The 23,656-nt window shown below is 40.1% G+C and overlaps 1 protein-coding gene across 2 annotated transcripts in view; it reads left to right on the top strand.

The window, feature by feature from the left end:
- vps50 (VPS50 EARP/GARPII complex subunit) overlaps window positions 1-23,656 on the top strand; it is a 125,208-nt gene that overhangs the window by 41,430 nt on the left and 60,122 nt on the right. For both annotated transcript variants that reach the window (XM_085346862.1, XM_085346861.1), the window contains exons 9-13: window positions 4-86; window positions 7,548-7,590; window positions 8,587-8,685; window positions 11,732-11,872; window positions 19,555-19,687. In XM_085346862.1, the coding sequence (XP_085202988.1) occupies window positions 4-86; window positions 7,548-7,590; window positions 8,587-8,685; window positions 11,732-11,872; window positions 19,555-19,687 (499 nt within the window). The remainder of the gene's footprint in view (window positions 1-3; window positions 87-7,547; window positions 7,591-8,586; window positions 8,686-11,731; window positions 11,873-19,554; window positions 19,688-23,656) is intronic.

A 23,656-nucleotide genomic window follows, 5' to 3' on the forward strand; every position in this document is an offset into this window, starting at 1 on the left:
TAGGAGGAAGATTATCCAGGTGCAATCCAGCTGTGTCTGGAATGTCAGAAGGCCGCCAGCACCTTTAAACACTACAGCTGCATCAGGTAGAGTACGAGCAGATTGATAGAGTGATATGTTACCGTATCCAGCGGGAGTAGGCATCGACTTCATTTTTCTGTCTGGAAAATATTTTGTTATGAATATGATTTTCATGAGTTATGCTGTTGTTTTACATCTTCCATTGTCAATTCTTATTTGGGGTAGAAGAAATTTAGAGATTGACCTGATTTTAAAATATTGATTGGTTTCTCTTGAAATGTGTCTTTTTTTTCATGGCTGGAATCGAATTGCTCTGGTGTAAGACGTAGCATTAACAGGGCTTGTTATGTCCCCTTGTTTGCATTAGGTGTGATATCAGAGTAGTTTCTAAAAGTTTTAACCCTCCAAAGACATTATTAGTGCGCTGATATTTCAATCTGAACCAGAACATCTTTACTTCAGCCACAGTTTTCTTTTTAAACATTTGGTTTGGTGTTTTTGGCGAGCTTTAATTCTGAAGTCCTCAGATTGGAAAACACATATTACCAGTTACAGGCAGGAAGCGTGAAGGTTGTGCCACAGAGATAGTTAGACTGGAAAAACTTATCAGAGGTGGTGACAAATGTAAAGCAATGAGTAGCTTCTTTATTTTTACGCTCTCCTTTTTTTTAAATGTAAGAGTGAGATTTGAAAAGCTTTAGGGATGATTGATGCAGAGAAAACGGGAAATATAGTGAATACTTGACGGTTTGTAGCTGGGTGTTCAGACCTTTTTATGCATTGACAGATTGATCCGGGATGCCAGAGAGATGAATAATGATCATCTCCACCCATTTCACCTGCCCACGGATCCATCTTTTTGTTTTCCTTTTTAGTCAGTTTCTTGACAGTCACGGCTAATGGCTGTCCCTCCCTGAGCCTGGTTCTGCTGGAGTTTTCTTCCTGCTAAAAGGGAGTTTTTCCTTCCCACTTTGGCTGGTTTTCTTTGTATTATTGTAGGGTATTTAAATTTGGTGCCCTATACATAAAATGGAATTGAACTGAAAAATTGTGTCTGTAAATTGTATTACGGGACACTGTGTTCCTAACAGCCTGTTGCAAAACACATAATTTCTTTAGATTGTCAAAGATAACACAGTTTGATAGATATAAAAGATTATTTTTTTGAACCATGGAGGTTCAACATGTCAGGCCAAAAAAAATCCCCCCAAAATAACTACATACAACAGAGGGACAGTATCTGAAAGACATATTGTTAAGGAACAGAAAAAAATGCAGTGAAAGATTCCCATTGCCTTTGCAAACATGCACATGCAGATTTTATTTTATATCCCACAATGTCTTAACACAGTGGAGCAGAAAACAAAGGCAGCCTCGTTGTGATGCCAGAATGACAACCTGACTGTTGGGAAATGGTGATCAATAAGGCGGCGTTATGCAGAAGGGATTGTTTTGGTGTGGAAAAATCCTCCCACTGTCCCCTCCCGCCTGCAGCTGCCGCCTATACATGTAGCTATCACCCCTGTTTCCACCGTCATTAATTTATCATCATTGCAGTTTCATTTCGAAAGTGATGCTCTTTAAATGTGCTCGACTGTGGGTGCGTGGATTAGACCTTGCACCATTTGCCACCAGTGTCAACACCCACCACAAGAAGCCTATCAGTGCAGTAACTTGTTTGTGATCATCGTAAAACTTGTTCTTGCAGTGGAAGTTTGCTTGCTCTTCACACTCGTGCTGTTTTTTAAATTCTTCCACTGTTTCTTCCTCCTCAGTGGATGCAGTTTATAACATGGGTACACTGATTACACATCTGTCATGCTGCGCAGTAACAAACTGCACCTTCTGTCCATACCCCTTAGGCGGCCCGTTGCCCGTCTGCTACACTTCCATTTAACCTTGTAGCGATGCTTTTCCATTGATTGCTGAAGGTTGTACATTTGTCATGCCCACTCTTCGTTTGACTCCATTTGTTCCTTACCCTTTAAAAGTCAATATCGTCTGCCCATGAAGGTACTTAAACGGCTGTCTTGGTCCATTTTCTTCAGGCAGCTTAAGGACCCCATGTGTCCAGCATTGTATTCACGAAATGTGAACTCCGCTGTGATCTTAGAATTACAAAGGCGGTGTCTAGTCTGAGCTTGTGTGTGTGTTTTCTTCTGTCAAAGTAAAATTATTGGACTATTACACAATTAAGGTATGTCGTGCATATAATTATAAATGCCTGCTGCCATCATGATTCTGCAGAAATAGAAAGATTGTGCTAGATGTGTTTGTTTTATTGTGCAGGAGAAGTACAGCTCAGCATGTGAACAGTTTAGAGCAGCCTGCCCAACATCAGCAAGCAAGCGTCACGAGTAATAGTGTGTCACTTGAATTTGTGTTTTCTTGCTATGCTTTAGAGATCATGATAAAGGGGTACCCCCACCCCCTACCCCCCGAGCATATTCAGAGTCAGCTCAGTTTCTTTGGTCCGATGGATGTTTTTTGGGGGTTTTTTTTGTAGTTTCCCTGCCCATTTCTGTATTTGTGGCTTGTTACTTTTTCTGGTGCTTTATAAGTTTGGAAGGAAGATGATAAAGGCGACCAACCCCGTTCCCTTACTGACAAGACTTGACACCTTAATATGTACCAATAACGATGTCTGGATTTGTCCAAGGGTGTCCATAGTAACCTGTGTAGACGGAGATCACTCGGACTTCTGACGTACACGTAGTCATTTTGTTCTGGATGCCTGAAATATGACAGAAACCACTCAGTTTCCACTAGGTTACCCCTAGTAGGCATCCAAGGGGGAAAGAAGTAACATTTTCATTGATTTGTAGCTTGCCCTTTCCAATAATAAGCAGAAAGTATCGATCGTGTCTTAATTTCTCCAGCAAACCAGTTTTAGTGAGACATGTTGTCTCTCTTTAATATTTGGATCTAACTGGGTTTTGATGTTAGCTGCTGTACTAAATACTCAGTTTATCAGATTAATCAGAGCGTATGCATCTGTATCCAAGGTTTGCATAAGTTTTAGTCCGGAAAACAAAGTAATAAATTAACAAAAAGCAAAATAAAAAAGGAAAGTGACTCAGAAATCTGATAAAATTTACAAGCGTTACTGAATAATCCATTACATTGTATCAGCTTTTGGTGTTACCTTGGAGCCAGCAAGTCATAATAGTACCCATGCAGAACTCCAATAAAGACATTAGTTGCAAATACCTCAGGAAATATTACATAAAATCTTGTACCTGAAAAAAATAGTAAAACAAGCTAAGCACATTCTAACAGTCTGACAGGATCAATTTCCCCCGCTGCTTTTCTTTCTAAACTCTTTTATCTTTAAACTGATTCCTACTTACCCTCTTCTCTTTTAGCTTTCCACAAACCTCAGCTGCTTTCTGTCTGGCATAATTCTAGCAACTGCCATCCCCTCTCCCCCATCTTTCACTCTTCCAAGGTCTTTCCCTGCTTCTTTGTTGCCTTTCTACCTGTGTTGTGCAGTGGCTATTATAACTCCAGCAAAAATGTCACTCTCACAAAATCTGAGGATCCTGCAGATCCTTGAAAGCACAACACACATCATCTGTTTTAGTGAGTCATCAAGTCAGTGTGAAGAAACTAGCCCCAAGGCTCTATGGACACCTTTCGCCAGTTATTAGTGAAAATGGGGTGAAAAAACCCTCCTAAATTCCATCAAACTATGTTTCAATGCTTGTTTTCCCTGCGGGGAACAGATTGCTAATTAGGTTTTTCCTGCTCATCTGTTATTTATGCATTCTGTCTGATCAGCGATGACTGCCAGTATATAGGGAGGAGCTGCATCTGTGCATTAAACCGTATGTACTGGACAGTGACGCATACAGAGGAGAAGGACTGAACAGCAGTAGGTGATTGACTCTCATTGACTTCTTGTAGATCTCAACAACCAAGAGGTCGAAAATTTTGTGCCAAGTGTGCTTAAGTTAGGCTTAGAAACTCATTTAAGGCTTCAGTAATGTACGATTAAATCAGCCACTTTAGCTCACTGGATATCATGCATTCTGTGTAGATGTATTATTAAAAGTGCAGGTGAGTCCACTGCTGTAAACTAAACCAAAAGACTAAAAAATGACCTAACTGCTGTTCAGGAATTACAGCCATTTCTTTACATGTACTCCCTCATTTTTAGAGTTTTAAACTGAAATGGACAAAATAATTGAATTTTAAATACAAGGATTATTTTTAATACTTGGGTAAAAAATGTAGTCTGTGACTGCTTGAAGTCCTGAACTCATGGACATCACCAAATGCTGTGTTTCCTCACGTGGGATGCTCCGCCAGGCCATAGCTGCTTTTTTATGGGTCTCTCTGCTTTCAGGTTTGTCTTCAGTAACTGAAAAGCTGCTTTATGGGGTTGAGATCAGGTGACTATCACATTCTTTGCTTTGAGAAACTCTTAGGTTGCCTTTGCTGTTTGCTTTGGATATCCACTTGTGCTGTGAAGCACTGAGTTTTGCAGTATTTGGCTGAATATGAGCAGAGAGCATAGCCCTGTCCACTTCACAATTCATTGCTTCTTCTATCAGCAGTCACTTCATCTATAAACACCAGTGACCTGGGTCCACTGGCAGCCATACATGTTTGATAGATGATGTTTTATACTTTGGATCAGGAGCTGTTTCTCTCCTTTTCCATAATTTTCTCTTTCCATCATTCTGGTGGAAGTTCATCATGGTTTCATTTGTTCAGATAATTTTTTCCGGACTGTCCAGACTCTTTTAGATGTTTTCTGGCAAATGTTAATCTAACCTTCCTGTTCTTGTTTAACAACTGCACATTGCTACATTTATATTCATGAAGGCGCCTCTTGGTTGTAGACCTTGATAATGATGCACCTACCTCTTTGACAGTATTCCTTACTCGGATGGATGTTGTGAAAGGAAACGATTTGAGCTTGTCCTCTTTTTAAGAATACACTAGATTGTGGATTTGGCTACTCCTAATGTTTTTGCTGTCTCTCTCAAAGGTTTATTTAGTAAATGGAGGCCTCCTTCACTTGTACTAACATGTCTTTCAACCTTATATCAAGAGTTCCTGTGAACAGCTACGAAATGCAAGTTCAACACTTGGGATCAACTCCAGATCTTTTATCTGCCTAATTTGTCTTAATGTAGTGAGATAACCTGGCCAAGAAACCTGTGTGTCAGTCAGCTTTCTAGCTACTTTAAAGCCTCTGAAAATAGGGAGCTATGTATAAAAATAGCTGTAATTTTTAAACAGTTAATGCACTATCCTTTAAAAACCCTTTGAATCAAAGCTGAAAGTCTGCACTTCAGTCAGATATTGATTATTTGATTTAAATGTGGTGTGCAGAGGCAAAATCTACTAAAATTGTCTTTGTCCAAAAACTTGGACAAACTTGCAGAAGTTTGCAGCTAGCAAGGTAGACAGCCAAGGTACACACTGAAAACAGCTTCTGTGTTTGGTGATATTTGAGGTCTGCCACTAAAGAAAAAAGCAACCGAGGTTGTGCTCGCGTCAGCCTACACTGCTAATGATTATATTTTTCTTTTATGCTTTCTCAGTACTTTTTAGCTCGCAGTTTAGCTCCTGTTACTCTGCACTGCCACATAATACACTTTAATGTTTCATAACAGGGCTGTAGGAGAGACTGCTAACCTTGAGTTCACCTCTGCACAGAATCAATCAGGGATTGGTTTGGCCTCTTACATTCTTTATTTTGTCTCTCTCACGCACACACACAGACACGTTATAACAAACGCAAACTGTGCTCCACTAGAGGCTACAGTACCTGGCTTACGGATCACACACAAGTCTTAACCGGTCTTTCACACAGGGCTGTGTACGTGTGTGTTTGTGTCCACTGGCATGGACTCTGCATGTGTCAGTCCAGCTCCCAGCGTGCTACCGCATAAAAAGGAAGAAGCAGATTAGCAAACGTACAGCAGCTGTGCTGCTGAGCTCAACCTGGCACTACTCCCCGAATCACTCTGCCCCACCTCTCCTCCTGCAGCTAAGCAAAAACCACACCCAGCCACCACAGGGGCATTTATCATCCTGGCCTCTGCCCTTCTGGTGGATGTTCTTAGTCTTGCTCTACTTTGGGCCTTTCCTGTGTACATTCAGATTTATTAGCATTGATCAGTTCATCCCTCTGGATGAGCCTGCTTTCCAGCTGCCTTCCAACTAATTTTCTTTATCTTGGCTTTTAATCATAGAGGAATTGGCTGTGACTTCCTTTTTCATATTGTGGCCAAGAGTTTCTGATGTTATCGTTGCTGTCACGCATTTGCATCCCCGACTGTATCTCATACCTGTGGTAAACAGCTTAGTCATCACTGAAAGTTAAACTGAGGCTGGCTGCTGCAAATCAGTCCTTCCTAACTTTTATTCTCATCTCTGCCTTTTTTTTTTCAGTCTAAACACCCACATTTCGCTTTGTGCACCTTATAAACGCACACGCATGTCTACACACGTAGATACATTACCGAATTTCAAAGTGTCTGACTCATTTATTCACCTGTTTTGCAAACTGCTACGTGCAGCTTCTGTCCCTTTGCGGACTCCTTCTCTTCTTCCTCACTGCCTATCCCTCACTGTAGCTAGATGCTTAGGGGCAGGGCAGGGCAGGGATAGCTCAGTAGGTAGAGTGGTTGCCCCATGATCGGAAGGTCGGGGGTTCGATTCCCCTTAACAGCTACCCTGAGGTACCCCTGAGCAAGGTACCATCCCTACACACTGCTCCCCGGGCGCCCAATGGCTGCCCACTGCTTCACTAAGTGAATGGGTTAAATGCAGAGAGCAATTTCCCCACGGGGCTCAATAAAGTACAATAAAGTACACACTTTCTTCTCTCTTCTTCTTCAATTAGCAATTTGTTAAGGACACACTCTCCCTTCGGCAACTACACACTCACAAGGCACAACATAAGAGCAGGCTGACCTGAAAAAGACCCCGAGCGAAGCGGTGACAGAGGCAGGAAAACAGTGAAACAGAGGGTGATTATGAATGGATGCAGTGGCGGGGAAGTCACAAGGGAATTGAATCGGAGTCTTGGGATCTGCAAAATAGTCATGTTTCCTGTTGATGCTTCTCAGCTTCAGAGTTGAAAGTGTTCGCCAGGATGAGTCGAAATCTGAACGCGCACCAAGGATGCGTGGGCATTTTGTATCTCAGATAGCATGATGCTTGCACAGAAACACACACTATCAGCATTCACAGTTTATTTCACTGGCACACATATTTCCAAACTTGGTTTTCATCCATCAGTGATTTTCATGTTTTTTTAAATAAACCAATTAGTTGAACTAATTCATTCATAATTTGATCTTCAGTATTGTTTGTTATTGTTTTTCTTTACAGCTGAAATGAAGTTAAATGGTTAAAAATGGTGTGCATTTGGTTTAGAGTCATTTGTGATGGACATTTTCTAATATTTGTTGTCATTTCAAACAGATCAGAAAATGTAATTGACAGCAATTAAATGTCTTAAATAAAAAAATTATATTTTCTCATCCACCTTCTTATTTCCACAGCGAGTTGAATTCCAAACTACAAGACACTCTGGAGCAGATCGAGGTATGTGCGTCCATGCTTCGTCTCTAATTCCATTAGCAGAGAGCAGTAAAAGGACGTTTAGCAGTGTGTAATATGGAGTTCTAACCTCATCATTTTCCAGAAGCCTTGATCTGAAAGAAGCAATTTATGCTTCATTTTGACATTTTTTCATAGTTTGCCTTTCTTATTCTGGGTCTGCCAAATATTGACACATTCAGAAAAGTCGTTATTATGAGTGTGCAGGCATAGTAAATTATCTGTTTCATCTCTGGCTGTGTCGTGATATGTGTGCGTGCATATGTGTGTGTGTGTGTGTGTGTGTAATAAATGGTATGCAAGGCAATTTTCTCTTTACGCCTGCTGCTGCGCCTGAGTAGATTAATTACTTACAGTTTTGTCCGTAAACAAGAAGGAGACGTGCTCGTGTGCACATCCACCTGCCTGGGTGCTCGTTTGTTTACCTGTCAGCACGAGTTAGTTAAGAAGTGATGCAAAATCCTTTAAAATCATAAAGCTACTACAGTCAGAAGCACTTGGACCATCTATTGTGCATCTAAGACGGTCTTTTAAATGTATGAATATACGCGTCCCCAGCATATGTTGTATACGTAGTCATCTGGCTCTCTTAATTACTTTACTGACTAGTTACTTCCTGTCGTGCAGTTCTAGTTTTTTTGCTTTTTAAGGCATGAGAAAATGATTTGCGATGCAAGGCGATTGATCATTTAGCCTTTATCGGCGCTGTGCTCTTTGAGGTCAGCTCATTGTTACACATTACACACTCTCATGCTAACTTTCCTTGCCTCCCCTTATCTCTTTGTCAAAGTCTTAGACACACACACACATCCACATCCAATTACCTGCCCTTGGCTGTGTGTGATAGCTTTACAACTGCACGTCCATATCTAAATCCCCGGTCTTAAGAACGATAATCCCTCTCTTTTTATTTTTCCCCCCCCTTTCCCCTTACTTTGGCCCTTTTTCCCCTCTTTGTCATCTGCCTATTTCTGGCTCCAGGAGCAGCTTGACGTCGCTCTGTCGAAGACTTGTAAGCACTTCGATGTCTCGCACTACACCAAGGTCCAGCTGGCCTACACACTACTGGGGAAAACACAGGTCAGTGGTTTGACTGGCCTGCAAGGGTCAGCGGTAATGGCTAAACATGGATTGACAATAATCTGCTTATTTTCTTTGTTTGCTGCAACTTTTCTTTCGTTTGACTTTGTCTTTTGCTCTTATGGGGATTTTTTTGTGTGGACCTGAAAGATAACTCCATCCTTTCAGTTTCTGTCCTTGATGCTGTTGTTTTCCTTTTTGCACTCCTCTGCTACTTCGGGAGTTTGTCCAATTAGCTGCTAAAGTTGGTCCCTCATGTTTGCAACTTTTTTTTTTACCTTTTAGATAAAAGGAAAATCCAGAAATAGTTTGGTTAGAGCCAAGAAAAACATAAGAATGGAGTTTTAGTAAAGTTTTTCTTTGTTATTAATGTTATTACACCTTTTTAATTAAATGAGTGTATTTTTAAACCAGCTTGTACATTTTGTGTTTTCTCCTTGAAATAAAGCATATTTTAGTCTCTCTGAATGAGCATGGCCACATCATAATTTTCCAAAATGATCCAATATTCAAAACAAACAGTGTTTGCCTCGGACATGTTTAGCTTATTTGAAGCTGTAAAGTCTTTATGTTAAGAACCAAAACAAAAAAATTACAGCAGTTTCTCAGGGAGACACTATAATAGACTTTAACCTTGAATGACACTGCTAATATCTTTTATTAGTAACTCCTGCCTGTTTTTTCAACTTTTGCTCCCATGTTCCCGCCTGAAATCGAGTTACACTGAGAAGATGAATCTTCTGCAAACACGATATCTTATTGTAAAGCTTTAAAATGTTAGTCAGTCTGCTGGATTTTGGTGCATTAGTGTGAAGAGGTTTCGCAAAATCCCATTATGGCACCTTGTCCACACGCCAGTGTTAGTTTTGCAAAGTTAAAGACGAAATTAGAAAGCAGAGAGCAGTGTAGCTGCTAACGTGCTGAATATCCTCACAACCTGAGAAACTTGCTTTGTTGCTTGCTTTGTTGAGAATGAATGATTCCGTACAGTCATTGTGTTAAGGATGATTTACAGGACACACTAGCAAACTAAGGAGCTGCTGTTGTTGTTGTCGTGTCTGTGTTTATCTCAGTTAGTCATTTTCTTTATCTTCATCTCAAATTTTGTTTTTGCCACATTGCAGACAAATGCGCTCTTTTAAACTGTTTCTTTTTGATACACAAATTAACTGTCTGAAGGTAGTAATCAGCCTCACAAAATGCCTAACAAACTGTAGCAAACTGTGCCAAACCATTTGCATCCCCCCCGTTACAATAGTCTCTTGGCAGTCATTACCTAGCTGTGATGGGCTGGTTTCATTCAAGCTAAATAGTCTGACAGATCGCTTTATTCCATTTATCTGTTTAATTCTTCTGCTTGTTTGGGAGAAGAAGCTGCAAAATAATGAGTCTGGACATGCAGTTTATTGATATTTATGCCTACTAAAGGGGACTCATGCTGATTTTTTACATTTTATTTTCCGCCATACATAACGCTACAATCGCCGAGGCTCACGTCAAATTTAGCTGAAGACGAGGTTTATTGTCACGAGGGCGGTTTGCCATAGTTACTTCCCTTTTTTTCCCTCTTCTACAGTCTAGACATTGTACAGCCAGTATTTTCTTTTTTTTTCCTCATGTGTTTTTGGGTCAGATGAAGTGAAACTCCCCGAGAAAGAAGAGAAGAAATGTTTAAATGACTTTTGTGCAAGCAGGGTTTCACAGCGGATTTTGGGGGGAGCTACATTTTGTGGTCATAAGCTTTTAGTAAGAAATCTAATTGCACTGCAACACCCATTACCTAGGGCTTTGCTCAATACTCTTCCCACGTCTCTTGCGACTGTTGTGTCCTCATTTCTCAAGGGTCCCACAGTGAGACGGTGGGTAGGAGCTGCAAGACAGTAAATTGGGGGTAAATGTAAACTGACTTTAGAAAAGAATAAATTATAGCAGACACAAACCGACTGCATAACTATAGTTTTTTGGGGCTTTTTTGAAAGATAAGTGCTTTTTTTTGTATTTTTTAGTTATGAGTATCTTTTGGAATTACTCTTACAAGAAAATCTTTAATGAAACTGTCAGTTAAGGTAATAAATCAATGTATTTAATCACTATTTTAGGTTAAATGAGCCTACTTTGTGTGAAAATTCCGCTTTAGGTCATTTTGTTTTAAAGCCCTCGCTTTGCTGTTGTTGTTTTCTTCCCATATTTATCACTGGGATCTTTTCACTGTGAGCTACCTGCCCACGATCAAACAGCAGGCAGACAATATTGATGTTGAGCATCAATAGAATATTCCCCACGGGGGTATGTGGAGACAAAAACAGTATTTTATTATTATTTTTTGTGTGTGTGTCTGTTTCTTTTTTTTTTTATTTAAGGGAGGGGAGTATTGAATTTACAGTCACCAGGTGGGCACGAATATACCTCCAGATAAATGCTTACACTACCTCATGTTTGCTGGATCTGTATATAGAAGAAATGTCATTACCTGTAGTCGATTTCAAACAAAAGCACAGCGGAGATGGAAGAGGCTCAGTGGGGAGTTCACCGAAAAGTAAATAACAGCAGGTTATTTGTAGGCAGTGTTTAAGTAGCAAGCGAGTGTGTAATTGTGGATTATCCCCCCCCCCCCCCTCGAGTCATAATGCTCCTATGATAAATGAAATTACATGAAATTAATAGTGCGACGAGTGAGCGGAGCTGGAGGCTGCTAGCTCTGCCGAAACACAACATGCGTCACCAACATGTCTGTCTGTCAATGTGTTTTTCTGCAATTTCCTTATGACTTCATTAATTACCTTTTACAGCAGCAAACTACACTTTAAAAAAAAAAAAAAAACAACAACTTTGACTGGAACACTGCAGTTCCCAGAGTACGCGGCTATCCTCATTTTCCTTTGTGCCATAGTGTGAAACTAGAAATATTAAGTATACAATATGTGTTCCAAGAAGTGTGATTTGCAATTTCCCTGCTGTTTGCCTTTTCACAGAGCCACACTGGCAGACTGACAGTGACATCTTGGTGTAATAGTTTTCATAACAGTGTGTTTGGCTCTCTCTGCAGACTGCTATGGACCAGTTACACATGCACTTCACCCAGGCCATCCACAACACAGTGTTCCAAGTTGTGCTGGGATACGTGGAGCTGTGCGCCGGCAATGCCGATACCAAGTTCCAGAAGATGCAGTATAAGGACCTGTGCACGGTAAGGAGCTGGTGCTATCTGTTTGTTCAGTGTTATGAGCGGCTTCTTTGCTATATAAAGGATTAAGTCCGCTTCAGCTGGTTAGCGCGAAAGCCTTTTTCTTTTAGTCAGTATGATGAGAGCATGAAACCAGTGCGTTGTGCTGGATACACAAATACTTACTCGAATACGTTCTTATTCTCTTGCAGTGGTTTGTCAGATTTTCGTAAAAGTTGAATTAAGGAGGAGAGAAGAGCACGGAGAACATGATTGAAAGTAAAGAAGTTATTACTTCAGTGAGAAGCATAGTGTATTGTAGCCTTTCACTGTGAGATAATTAATCTTGGTCACAATACAGACTCAGTGCACTGCAGCAGCAGCAGTGCTTTTTACTTGGGGGAGGGGGTCTCCATACTGGTCCACATTCCTCAGATCTCGCTCTGTCTGTCTTTTTCTTTCCATTCAGATCGAAATAAATCACATTTCATGCCCAGCAAGCCAACTTGGCCAGTTCATCATGAACATGCCGGGAGTGAGTTACACTCTCACCCAAGGGTATCAAGGAATGCTCTTAGTTATTGTAATCAAAATATTTTGGCTAGAAAATGCAAACTTTCTGAATGGAGAGATACCACTAGAAGTGGGGGGCGGGGTGCCACAACTTCATCTCACATAGCACCGTAAAGATGCTGAAATGTAACTGTGATCTGACGGAGCTCATTCATCCACAGAAGGACTACTTTATCAAAAAAAAACAAAAACAAAGTTCACTCTATAAACCTGCAGTCTGTGTGCAACAGCTGACCTGTCAGGTGTGTAGAAGAGCACAGGACATTGTTGGTAATGTTTATGCTGCTGTGCCGCCTGTTTAAATGCACATTAAGAAGCTTTTATTGTATTGTTTTACTGCTGCGGTCTGATGTTGCAGGGTTTATCGTTGTTAAAGAAAAGTGCCACTCAGGACATCACACATCTGCTGCTGCTTCAGAAAACCCAGATTTCAATCAAAAACACCTGATTCGTATCATTTCCCACAGTTTTTTATCAATCGTATTCAAAGTTCACAACAATATACGAGGCCTTGGAGGACATGAGCACCTAGGTTGGCTAATTTGACCTTGACCTTCACTATTAGTACCCAAGGTCAAAATTGAAAATTTCGAGAAACCATATCGAGGTATCCATCACATAAAAAGGCATGGAGAGAGCTATGCAACACACTTTTAATGTTTTCAGTACGGTCCCCTACCACATGATAATAACGCCATAAAATCCTTATAAAACATCAAAGCTTCGGTATAGCCATTTACTTTGTGGGGGAGTTATGCTCTCTGAGTGCTCTTTTGTGTTATTATTTATCACCATATTGTTATCACCCTGAGTCACATTAGCGTTTTGACCGGCATTTCAGTATGTAGCAGATACATTACAGGTGAATGGCGGCTTTGGAGAGCTGCTGAGTAAAGTACTGCAGAAATGTGAAAAAACAAAGAGAAAATAAACACTCCATGCTGCTCGGCTCACTGTAAAAAAGTAACTTTACTGTCTGTAAAGAGCTTTTTTAAAGCTTGTCTGGCACATTAATGTGGCACAACCCCCACTGCCCTCCTACGCTACATGTTAAGGTCACCTCTGTTACATTAAAATGTCATTTGTGAGGACTCTCTTAGCTCATATTGCCAGCTAATTCACCGCGCCTCACTGTCCTGACAACCTTGATATAGCTCGAGCGTCTCTCTCTCTCTTGAGAGAGACACAGAGTTGGTATTTTGTCAGTATTGGAGGTGACGTGACATCCTCAGAAAATATGTCCTCACGCCTGGCCTGCAACATAGAGGGTAAAGCATATGAAGGTATAGATAAAGGTTATCCCAAGCCTTATCTGAGGATACAGTTTCTCCTTATACGTCTGCTGTTGCTGTGGATTCCTCCCTGGTCCTTTGGTGTTTGAATGCACAGCTTTTACCCAGGGTATTTCCTGTATGCTTATATACACCATGGCCTGTCCTTTACCTCTTACCTTTGAGCTACATGCGCTTGCTTTCTGTTTTCATCTCTTCCACCCCTTTTTCCTGTGTGTTTCTCTCTGTTTATGCATGTTCTTCTACCCCTGCTGGTAGATGGCCTGAGAGGAGCTTATTTTCCTGTCTGTAAAGGGGTTCCAGGTCAAAGATTATTTTGGATGAATGTGTTCCTTCAGCCATTTGAAAGGCGACTGCTTGTATGTAGGAATTTTTTTTATACACAGTGAAAAAATCATTCTTCCTTCAAGACATAACTGATTTTATTCTTTTTAGTCTTCTTCCTTGCCTCCTTTTTTTCTAATCCGGACCAAGCAACTATTTATTATACCTCTCAGTCACGATACACATAAAACTGTGCACATCCTACTGTTTACTTCCGTTTGATGGAGTGTCTGTCAGCATATTGTGTCGCCTGAATGGTTCCACTCACAATACGAGCACACTATGGGTGAGTGTAGGTACACTTCAGAGAGTGTACCTACACTCACCCATTGAAGAGTTCTGAGGATGTTGTTACGGTCTTCTGTTCGATATGGCAGCTCATTCAGAAACACTCAAATGGAGAGGCATGTGAGCACCCACGTGCAGTTCCTTTGCTTCAATGACACCATATGAAGATCAAGTGTTTTGTTTTGACTCCTTACATTAGGTTATTTTATTTAGTGCACTTATATCTGCATTTGAAAATGTCAAAAGGACAATTCATTGAAGTACCTATTTGAAATATATGCCTATAGCTTATGTGGTTCATGCACAAGCTGCAGTGAGGTGCTCTTGAAGAGGTACTGAAAATCTAAAGAAAGTTTGTCCTCTCTCTCTCTCTCTCTCTCTCTCTCTCTCTCTCTCTCTCTCTCTCTCTCTCTCTCTCTCTATATATATATATATATATATATATATATATATATATATATATATATATATATATATATATATATATATAATTTTTGCGACACTGATCACTCAGTTCTTGTTTCCAAGGTCTGTCTGACATATATGAAGAATATACTTGTTCTGGCTCAGACTACACTGAAAATGTGTTTTAGGCAAATGAGCAGTGCTCTTTGAATAAATACTTTTGATATGCTCATAAGAAACGTTTGACATGCTCATAAGAAACGAATTAAAATCCCACTTTCTGTGCTTGTCTAGGCCTGTAATAATGGGAAATTTTGTTTTTCTGTGGAAATGCAAACTTTACGGGCTCCTCCCCTGATAAATAAAATTTGAGGAAATGTTACAGCCACATCTCCCCCTGTGAACTCACCGTTTAGTTATGCGCCTTAAAAATTCAAGGCAAATGGGAGCACTCAGAAAGGTCAGTTCTGATTGTGAAAGGGTCTTATTAATTTTACATCAACATCTCATCAGTATTGGATAGCCTCACCTCCCATCAATCCCCTAGTCTATACGAATCTCTTGATTCAAATAGGTTAGTTCAGTCCAGAAGTCATAGACTGTCACACAGGAGAAGTGATGAGGGTGGACTGGGCACTTCATAACAAATATGATACATTTCTTGCTCGTAAACCATAGTGATTATAGTAATGATGTTTATCCAGCCTGTCAGAGTAAAAATAGCATCAAATGAGAATGAGCTCATGCAAATATTTGTTTTATTCTTTCCAGCATGCACACACTCATTTCTAACATGCTGGGATGCTATTTTAAATCAATAAGTGGCCATGATTTACAAAATGTCATACAGTTAGGTCCATCAATTTTTGGTTCTGCACACCACAGTGGATTTAAAATCAGCCAAGACGTGATTAAAGTTGAGACGTTCAGCTTTAATTCAAAGGGTTTGTTATTGGTAACACTGTAACTGTTTAGGAGACCCATGAAAGTTTTTTTTCTAAAGATGTTCTCAATCCTAGATGGCCTCTGTTACAACACTCCAGTCGTTTAGGCTAATTTAGTAATTAGCCTAAACGACTGGGTATAAGAAGAGGATTCCAGAGATGGTGAGTCGTTTTAAATAGACATGGGGAGTGTACACCACTCAATACAAATACTGAAGTTAAACAATTCAGAAATAAATCTTCTGAGTGTAAAATTGCAAATTCTCATCTATGATCCGCAGTATATTGAAAGATTCAAGAAATTCTTAGAAGTGTCTGAATGTAAGGGCCACGATTCTGTAGTAAAAATTAGAACACGGGGTCAGAAACACTTCTGATTCCCATCGTCAGTGAACTGTTTAACAAATTCAAGTTAAACCAAATAACACACAAAAAAATATGTATTCTTTTCACGAGGAGATGTGATGACGACTCAGATTTGACACCTCAGCATATATTAATAAAGATGGGATTTCACAATGATTACAGTAGTTTCTGGTTTTGTCCAAGGGTAGCTGCATAGGTAGAGAACACTCTCATCCACTTCTGGTGCAAATCCAGTCATTATTTTACATAAGCAGGCCTGAAATATGAGAGAAACCGCTCAGTTCAGAAAAGAGGACCAAAGGTTGCTCATAGTAGGCTTCCGAGGGGTAAAGAGTGAGGCCACATGGAAAAAGTCTGTCACCACTTCATCAGAGATGCACCGAGGTGAAGTGGGAGCTGTCATGAGGAATAAAAATTTATTGTTGTGGATAACCATCATAACATCTGATGTATTGATGGGAACTGTAAAAGTCAGAATGTACAGTGGTATTGTGGGTAGCTTGCACCTCTTTGAAAGCACCATTAATGCTGATTGGAGTACACAGGATTTTTACACGTTGCCATCCAGGTGTTGTCTTTTTTAAAATATTGCTCAAGACAGTGTAAAACCATATTCAGCACACCTCTGTGGAAATATTTGCTTTTTCAAAACTACAGCATGTGACATCTTTTGTGATGCAAAAATAGTTTCCTTTTTTTATGAATGGTAAATGGCCTGTATTTGTATAGCGCTTTTCTAGTCCCTAAGGACCCCAAAGCGCTTTACACAACCAGTCATCCACACATTCACACACTGGTGATGGCAAGCACAGCCACCCTGGGGCGCACTGACAGAGGCGAGACTGCTGGACACTGGCGCCACCGGGCCCTCTGACCACCACCAGTAGGCAACGGGTGAAGTGTCTTGCCCAAGGACACAACGACCGAGACTGTCCAAGCCGGGGCTCGAACCGGCAACCTTCCGATTACAAGGCGAACTCCCAACTCTTGAGCCACAATCTCCCCATGAAGCATGTTGCTAGTATCAAATTCAAAATGAGCACATTGGAAAAAAAACATTTAAACGCCTTAGATTTGTTGTTTGAAATTTTATGTCTGTTGTGTCTGTACACAGACTTTTTACAGTGTCCCAGATTTTTTCTTTAAAACAGAGGTATAGTGTAATATAGCTGCATGTTATGAGCTTTGCAGTCTGTAGAAGCTGATAGTGAGTCTTGAAACTTTCTTTTTAATTATCATTGCGACATCTGTCCCACAATCTTTGAGTTTGCTTTTTTTAAAATACAACCTTTGGGATTTTTGTATTACTGACCATTCTGTTAGGCCTTGGACTGAATTTGTACCCCCAGATGTTACTTATTCTTAGCGAGCAGCGCTGCCACGATCGTGGGAGAGCTTTTTTGTTAACTATTGCTCCAGATTGCCTCATTGCAAAATCAAACTAATCTACTGCAGAACGATGTGCATCTTATTATCCCAGCTCTTAAGGGTGGAAATTGGTCTCATGTAGTTTGTTTTTATTACCCTGTCACAGAAGCTGTTTAGCTGCGTTTTTAAACTTCCCTCAGTTCTCTCAGAGGAATGTTTTTGCTTTATTTTGGATCATCATGCCAGGGTGCCCAATTTATTAGATCTTTCTCTCTTTAGTCTCCTGGATGATTTGTGTATGTATCTGAATATCTGTGGTTTGAAAAGCAACAGGAAAAGTCACCAACTGCGTAGCATGGGCTCTTAATTGTTGCTTTTGGCAAAGTTGTGATGCTGCATTTACATTACAGTTTTGCAAAGTTTTTTTAAATTAATTCATTCTAAATGCTGGATCCTATTTCGTTAAGCCTCATTCGTGAAATCGCATTGAGGTCAGGATCTGTTTTGAAAATTAAATGTGCACAAGAAGACGGCAATCCAGGAAAAACCATCTGTTTCTAACACATCAAGTACAAAAAAAACTTCACAGAGATTATTAAGAATATAAACTGTAATTTTAAGCTGTGCTGCAACTTTTAAGTGCAAAGACTGGATGCCAGTTATCTCTGTACTCAACTAATGTAAGATATTGCAGCTTTTACCCAACCAGACTCGTACAATAAGTCTGCAATGTGAAAGTGGGAGCCAGAATTGAAGAAAGTCTTCTCTGTGAGGTGCTTGTTTAATGATGTTTATTGAGTATTTGAGGGAGAGAGCCGGGGATTTGCGACTGTCCCTCGATCGAGGAAAACTGCATTCTCTTGTATTCTCTTGTCTTGTAAAATGTGAGGCATTTGTATTTTTTTCTGCTTGCTCCTGCTTATGCCCACTCGCACAATTAAGGGAGAAATTCACTTAGCAGCACTTTCTTTCCAAACCCTCCCTGATACTTCTTGGCATTTGAAATGTGCATAATGATGGGAAACTGTCTTGAGAAAATCAAATGCCTAAAATAGATCCCGAACAGCTTCCCAGCTCTCATCACTGAACTCGTGGAGAGGGATGTGTCCAGCGAGGTTGATGACTGCTTCCAGTGATGGTGTAGATAATGTTTTTATAACTGCAGGTGTGATGGGCAGATCACTCACACTCAAACTCACACTTTCTGTGAGTGCAGTCGCGCTTACTTCTTCTCATTAAGCCCTGCTAAAGATCTTAACCTTCGCACTCAAACACCCCTCACTCTGGTTGCTTGGCAACATGGTGCTGTGATATGGTGGTGCTGGTGGAGAACATGAAATGCTATAGGTTCATGAGCACGCCTATCTAATTGGCACTGTTAGTCTGTTTGTAGTTAAAGATATATTTATCTGTTTTCTCTTTTTTGAATGATCAGAATATTAACAAAATATTGCGCTTGGGCTAAAAGAATATTAAAGTGGATGTATTCATCTTTATCCAGACTAATTTTCCACCCACATCACATCATGTATATCTGCAGCACTGGGCTTGTTGTACAGATGCACACAAATCAGACAAAATGTATTAGAGCTTGACTGAACTGCTGTTATCACAGCAACTACAAATTGTTGATATCCCTTTGCTTTCCTGCATGCCTGCTAAAAGGATGCTTTGTCACAGACATCATAGACGTACTTCACTGTTGCAGTTAAAGTTTTAAAAGTCGTCTCTGTATTAATGTGGAAGTCAGTGACACGGTTACGTTGAAGTCTAATCGCTCACCTAGTGTGCACATCAAATATTTCCAAATCTGCTCTGTATATTTCTGTGATTACATCTCAGTACCGTCCCTGTTTTAATCACTTCTTATTTTAATTAACACTTACATAACATGAAAGTGTTTCTTGTGACACAGAAAGTGTTTTCCAGCAGTGTCCTTGGATGATTAGCATAAGCAGACTTTAATTAGATGTAATGTAGAAGACGGCCAGGAATCCGTTTTGCCCATCTCAGTAGCCCATATCTTTATTTCACACTTTTAAAAGTAGGTGCAATAGAGCTAAGGAAATACAGCACAAAGTTTTGTAAAGAATTAATCTAAAAAGGCTATTTTGACCTTCTTTTCATTATTGCTCTCTCTCTGCAGCATATTACCCCGGACAGCTACATTCCCTGCCTGACAGATCTGTGTAAGGCATTGTGGGAGGTGATGCTAAGCTACCACCATACTATGCAGTGGCACGAGGAGCATGACAAACAGGAGACCACACCCACTCCAGGTAAGAGTTTTACCTGTTCCGTCATATCAACTCAGTACAATTTCTCAAATTATACTTTACAAATCTTTTATTATTATTATTATTATTATTATTATTATTATTCAATTAAATTGAGTTTTATTTATATAGCGCCAAATCACAACAACAGTCGCCTCAAAGCACTTTCTACTGTAAGGTAGAGACCCTACAGTGATACAGAGAAAACAATCAGACCCCAAATGAGCAAGCACTTGGCAACAGTGGGAAGGAAAAACTTCCTTTAAACAGGAAGAAACCTCTGGCAGAACCAGGGACTGAGAGGTGCAGCCATTTGCATGAACAAGTTGGGGGTGAGGGGAAAAGAGACGGCCCATCTCATTCCAGACCATCTCGACTGGGTTTAGGTCAGGTGACTGTGGAGGCCAGGACATCTGAACCGGCACTCCCATCATTCTGCTTCTTGTTCAAATAGACCTTACGCATCCTGGAGGTGTGTTTGGGCTCATTGTCTTATAGAAAAATACACGAGGGTCCAACTAAATGCAAACTGGATGGGATGGCATGTCGCTGCAGGATGCTGTGGTGGCAATGGACTTGGTGAAAATGGGCTCCATTTTTTTTCCCACTGTCAGGGTAGTGCCAGTCTTTCCTTGTTGTTGATTTCCACTTACAATACAGGGAGTGCAGAATTATAAGGCAAATGAGTATTTTGTCCACATCATCCTCTTCATGCATGTTGTCTTACTCCAAGCTGTATAGGCTCGAAAGCCTACTACCAATTAAGCATATTAGGTGATGTGCATCTCTGTAATGAGAAGGGGTGTGGTCTAATGACATCAACACCCTATATCAGGTGTGCATAATTATTAGGCAACGTCCTTTCCTCTGGCAAAACGGGTCAAAAGAAGGACTTGACAGGCTCAGAAAAGTCAAAAACAGTGAGATATCTTGCAGAGGGATGCAGCAGTCTCAAAATTGCAAAGCTTCTGAAGCGTGATCATCGAACAATCAAGCGTTTCATTCAAAATAGTCAACAGGGTCGCAAGAAGCATGTGGAAAAACCAAGGCGCAAAATAACTGCCCATGAACTGAGAAAAGTCAAGCGTGCAGCTGCCAAGATGCCACTTGCCACCAGTTTGGCCATATTTCAGAGCTGCAACATCACTGGAGTGCCCAAAAGCACAAGGTGTGCAATACTCAGAGACATGGCCAAGGTAAGAAAGGCTGAAAGACGACCACCACTGAACAAGACACACAAGCTGAAACGTCAAGACTGGGCCAAGAAATATCTCAAGACTGGTTTTTCTAAGGTTTTATGGACTGATGAAATGAGAGTGAGTCTTGATGGGCCAGATGGATGGGCCCGTGGCTGGATTGGTAAAGGGCAGAGAGCTCCAGTCCGACTCAGACGCCAGCAAGGTGGAGGTGGAGTACTGGTTTGGGCTGGTATCATCAAAGATGAGCTTGTGGGGCCTTTTTGGGTTGAGGATGGAGTCAAGCTCAACTCCCAGTCCTACTGCCAGTTTCTGGAAGACACCTTCTTCAAGCAGTGGTACAGGAAGAAGTCTGCATCCTTCAAGAAAAACATGATTTTCATGCAGGACAATGCTCCATCACACGCGTCCAAGTACTCCACAGCGTGGCTGGCAAGAAAGGGTATAAAAGAAGAAAAACTAATGACATGGCCACCTTGTTCACCTGATCTGAACCCCATTGAGAACCTGTGGTCCATCATCAAATGTGAGATTTACAAGGAGGGAAAACAGTACACCTCTCTGAACAGTGTCTGGGAGGCTGTGGTTGCTGCTGCACGCAATGTTGATGGTGAACAGATCAAAACACTGACAGAATCCATGGATGGCAGGCTTTTGAGTGTCCTTGCAAAGAAAGGTGGCTATATTGGTCGCTGATTTGTTTTTGTTTTGTTTTTGAATGTCAGAAATGTATATTTGTGAATGTGGAGATGTTATATTGGTTTTACTGGTAAAAATAAATAATTGAAATGGGTATATATTTGTTTTTTGTTAAGTTGCCTAATAATTATGCACAGTAATAGTCACCTGCACACACAGATATCCCCCTAAAATAGCTAAAACTAAAAACAAACTAAAAACTACTTCCAAAAACATTCAGCTTTGATATTAATGAGTTTTTTGGGTTCATTGAGAACATGGTTGTTGTTCAATAATAACATTATTCCTCAAAAATACAACTTGCCTAATAATTCTGCACTCCCTGTAGGTTTAGCAGATTTCTTCCTTCGAAAAAGGAATGACTGAACCTTGCCCTGTAAAGAGAATGTGAAATGCATGGCAGTGCTTTAGTGCTTTCTTTTTTCAGCCAGTAGCAGAACAATCACTCCTAATTACTCTGTCTCATTCTCTTCTTTTCAGTGGTGCAATGAAATGTGTCATTATAGCTTTACAATTAACCAGTTTTCCAGTAATGCTCAGCAGTTTGATGTATTTTAGTTATGTTGCATTATGAAACTTAAACTAGAACAGTAGTCTGTCTTAATTACTGGAATATGAATTTTATGTACTCATTATTGGATTTACATTATGCAATTAATGTGATCCGGGTGTAAGGATTAGATTCATGCAGAGTTGGTGGACTATGATGCATATGTGACTTTGGGTTTCTTCTGCTTTGTGCTAATACAAACAGGCCTTTTTAGAAGCTGTACAAGGATTTTTTTTTTTTTGTAGTAAGACATGTAACACTGTATTTATAAATTATTAAATGTAAAAAGGCACCCAACTCAAGGGATGAACAGACAACTTAGCAAGAACCTAATTAAAATTGTATTTTATATACTTTCATAGCAGCCTTTCACTTCCTTTGTTGAATCTATAAAAAATGCTGAAGATAACAGTTTGATAGGTATAAAATAGCATTTTTGCACCGTGTTTTTTTCCCCAGAGAGCTATTAGCCGAATATCCCAGTAAAAAGTAAAAGAGGCAAAAAAAACTATCTACAGCCAGCGTTGGAGTCATTACTCAAGATTGTCCTCACCTGGATGATTGTGCACGCATCAAGACACCTGTTACATTACTTTGTCGTTATTCTGTAAAAAGACCTGAAATGCACTGTCACATAATTACCAGCTAACAATATACAACTATAGGCTGCAGTCCTACACACCAACAAAAATCCTAATGAGGACACTTTTGATGCTTTTATTTTTTCTTTTTTTGTTCTATTGACCAGTCCTCAGATAACTGAAGACCTTTTGTAATGCATGTAACAATATAATTGTAACTATCATTTAATTACTGAGAAAACATGGAGAAAAGGTTAAGGTATCAAATTTCATTAGACCAGGAATGAACATAAATGATATGGAGCGTTAAATCCAAATCCAAATCATTGTCAGTATTTTCGTCGGAGGTCAGCTGAGAGGCAAAATGATGGAATTGTGAAGACAGAAATCTGATCCACTGTGGATTTGATTTTTATCAACCATGTAATACCATCTGTGAGGGATCAACCATACTGCATACCTAAATAGGAAAGCGCCCAAGGGAACTTTATCAGTCATAGATTGGCCACCCCAGATTCCAACTTCAATGCTATTGAAGCAATGTATTGTTGCACACTTGGACAAATGACACTTCCAGGCATAGATGAGTTTAGAATCATTTTTCCCAGGGGTCCAGTATCTATTACAATACATTCATCTGTGTCCATTACATGAGTCCCACAGTAGGATCATCTTGACAAAGAAGGAGAAAAGGCAGCCAGGATCCAAAGAAGAGCTTTGAATGTTGTTCAAGAAGCCCGGAAAACTATTCCTGAAGACTATTTAAAGAAATTACTTAAAAAAGCTTTTCTATGAGAGTTCAGGCTGTGTTGTAGAATAAAGGTGGTCACACAAAGTAATGACTTGAACCTTCTGTTTTTGCCGTACTTTACATGCAGTGTCTCTGTATATTTGAACGTTTCAACAAATTGCCGCTTCTGTTGCTCTTTTATCTAGCAAAATACAA

This window comes from Diplotaxodon limnothrissa, linkage group LG22, assembly GCF_057381915.1.
Source record: "Diplotaxodon limnothrissa isolate DT_005_m linkage group LG22, D_limnothrissa_male_GT1.1, whole genome shotgun sequence".
Taxonomy (NCBI): Eukaryota; Metazoa; Chordata; class Actinopteri; order Cichliformes; family Cichlidae; genus Diplotaxodon; species Diplotaxodon limnothrissa.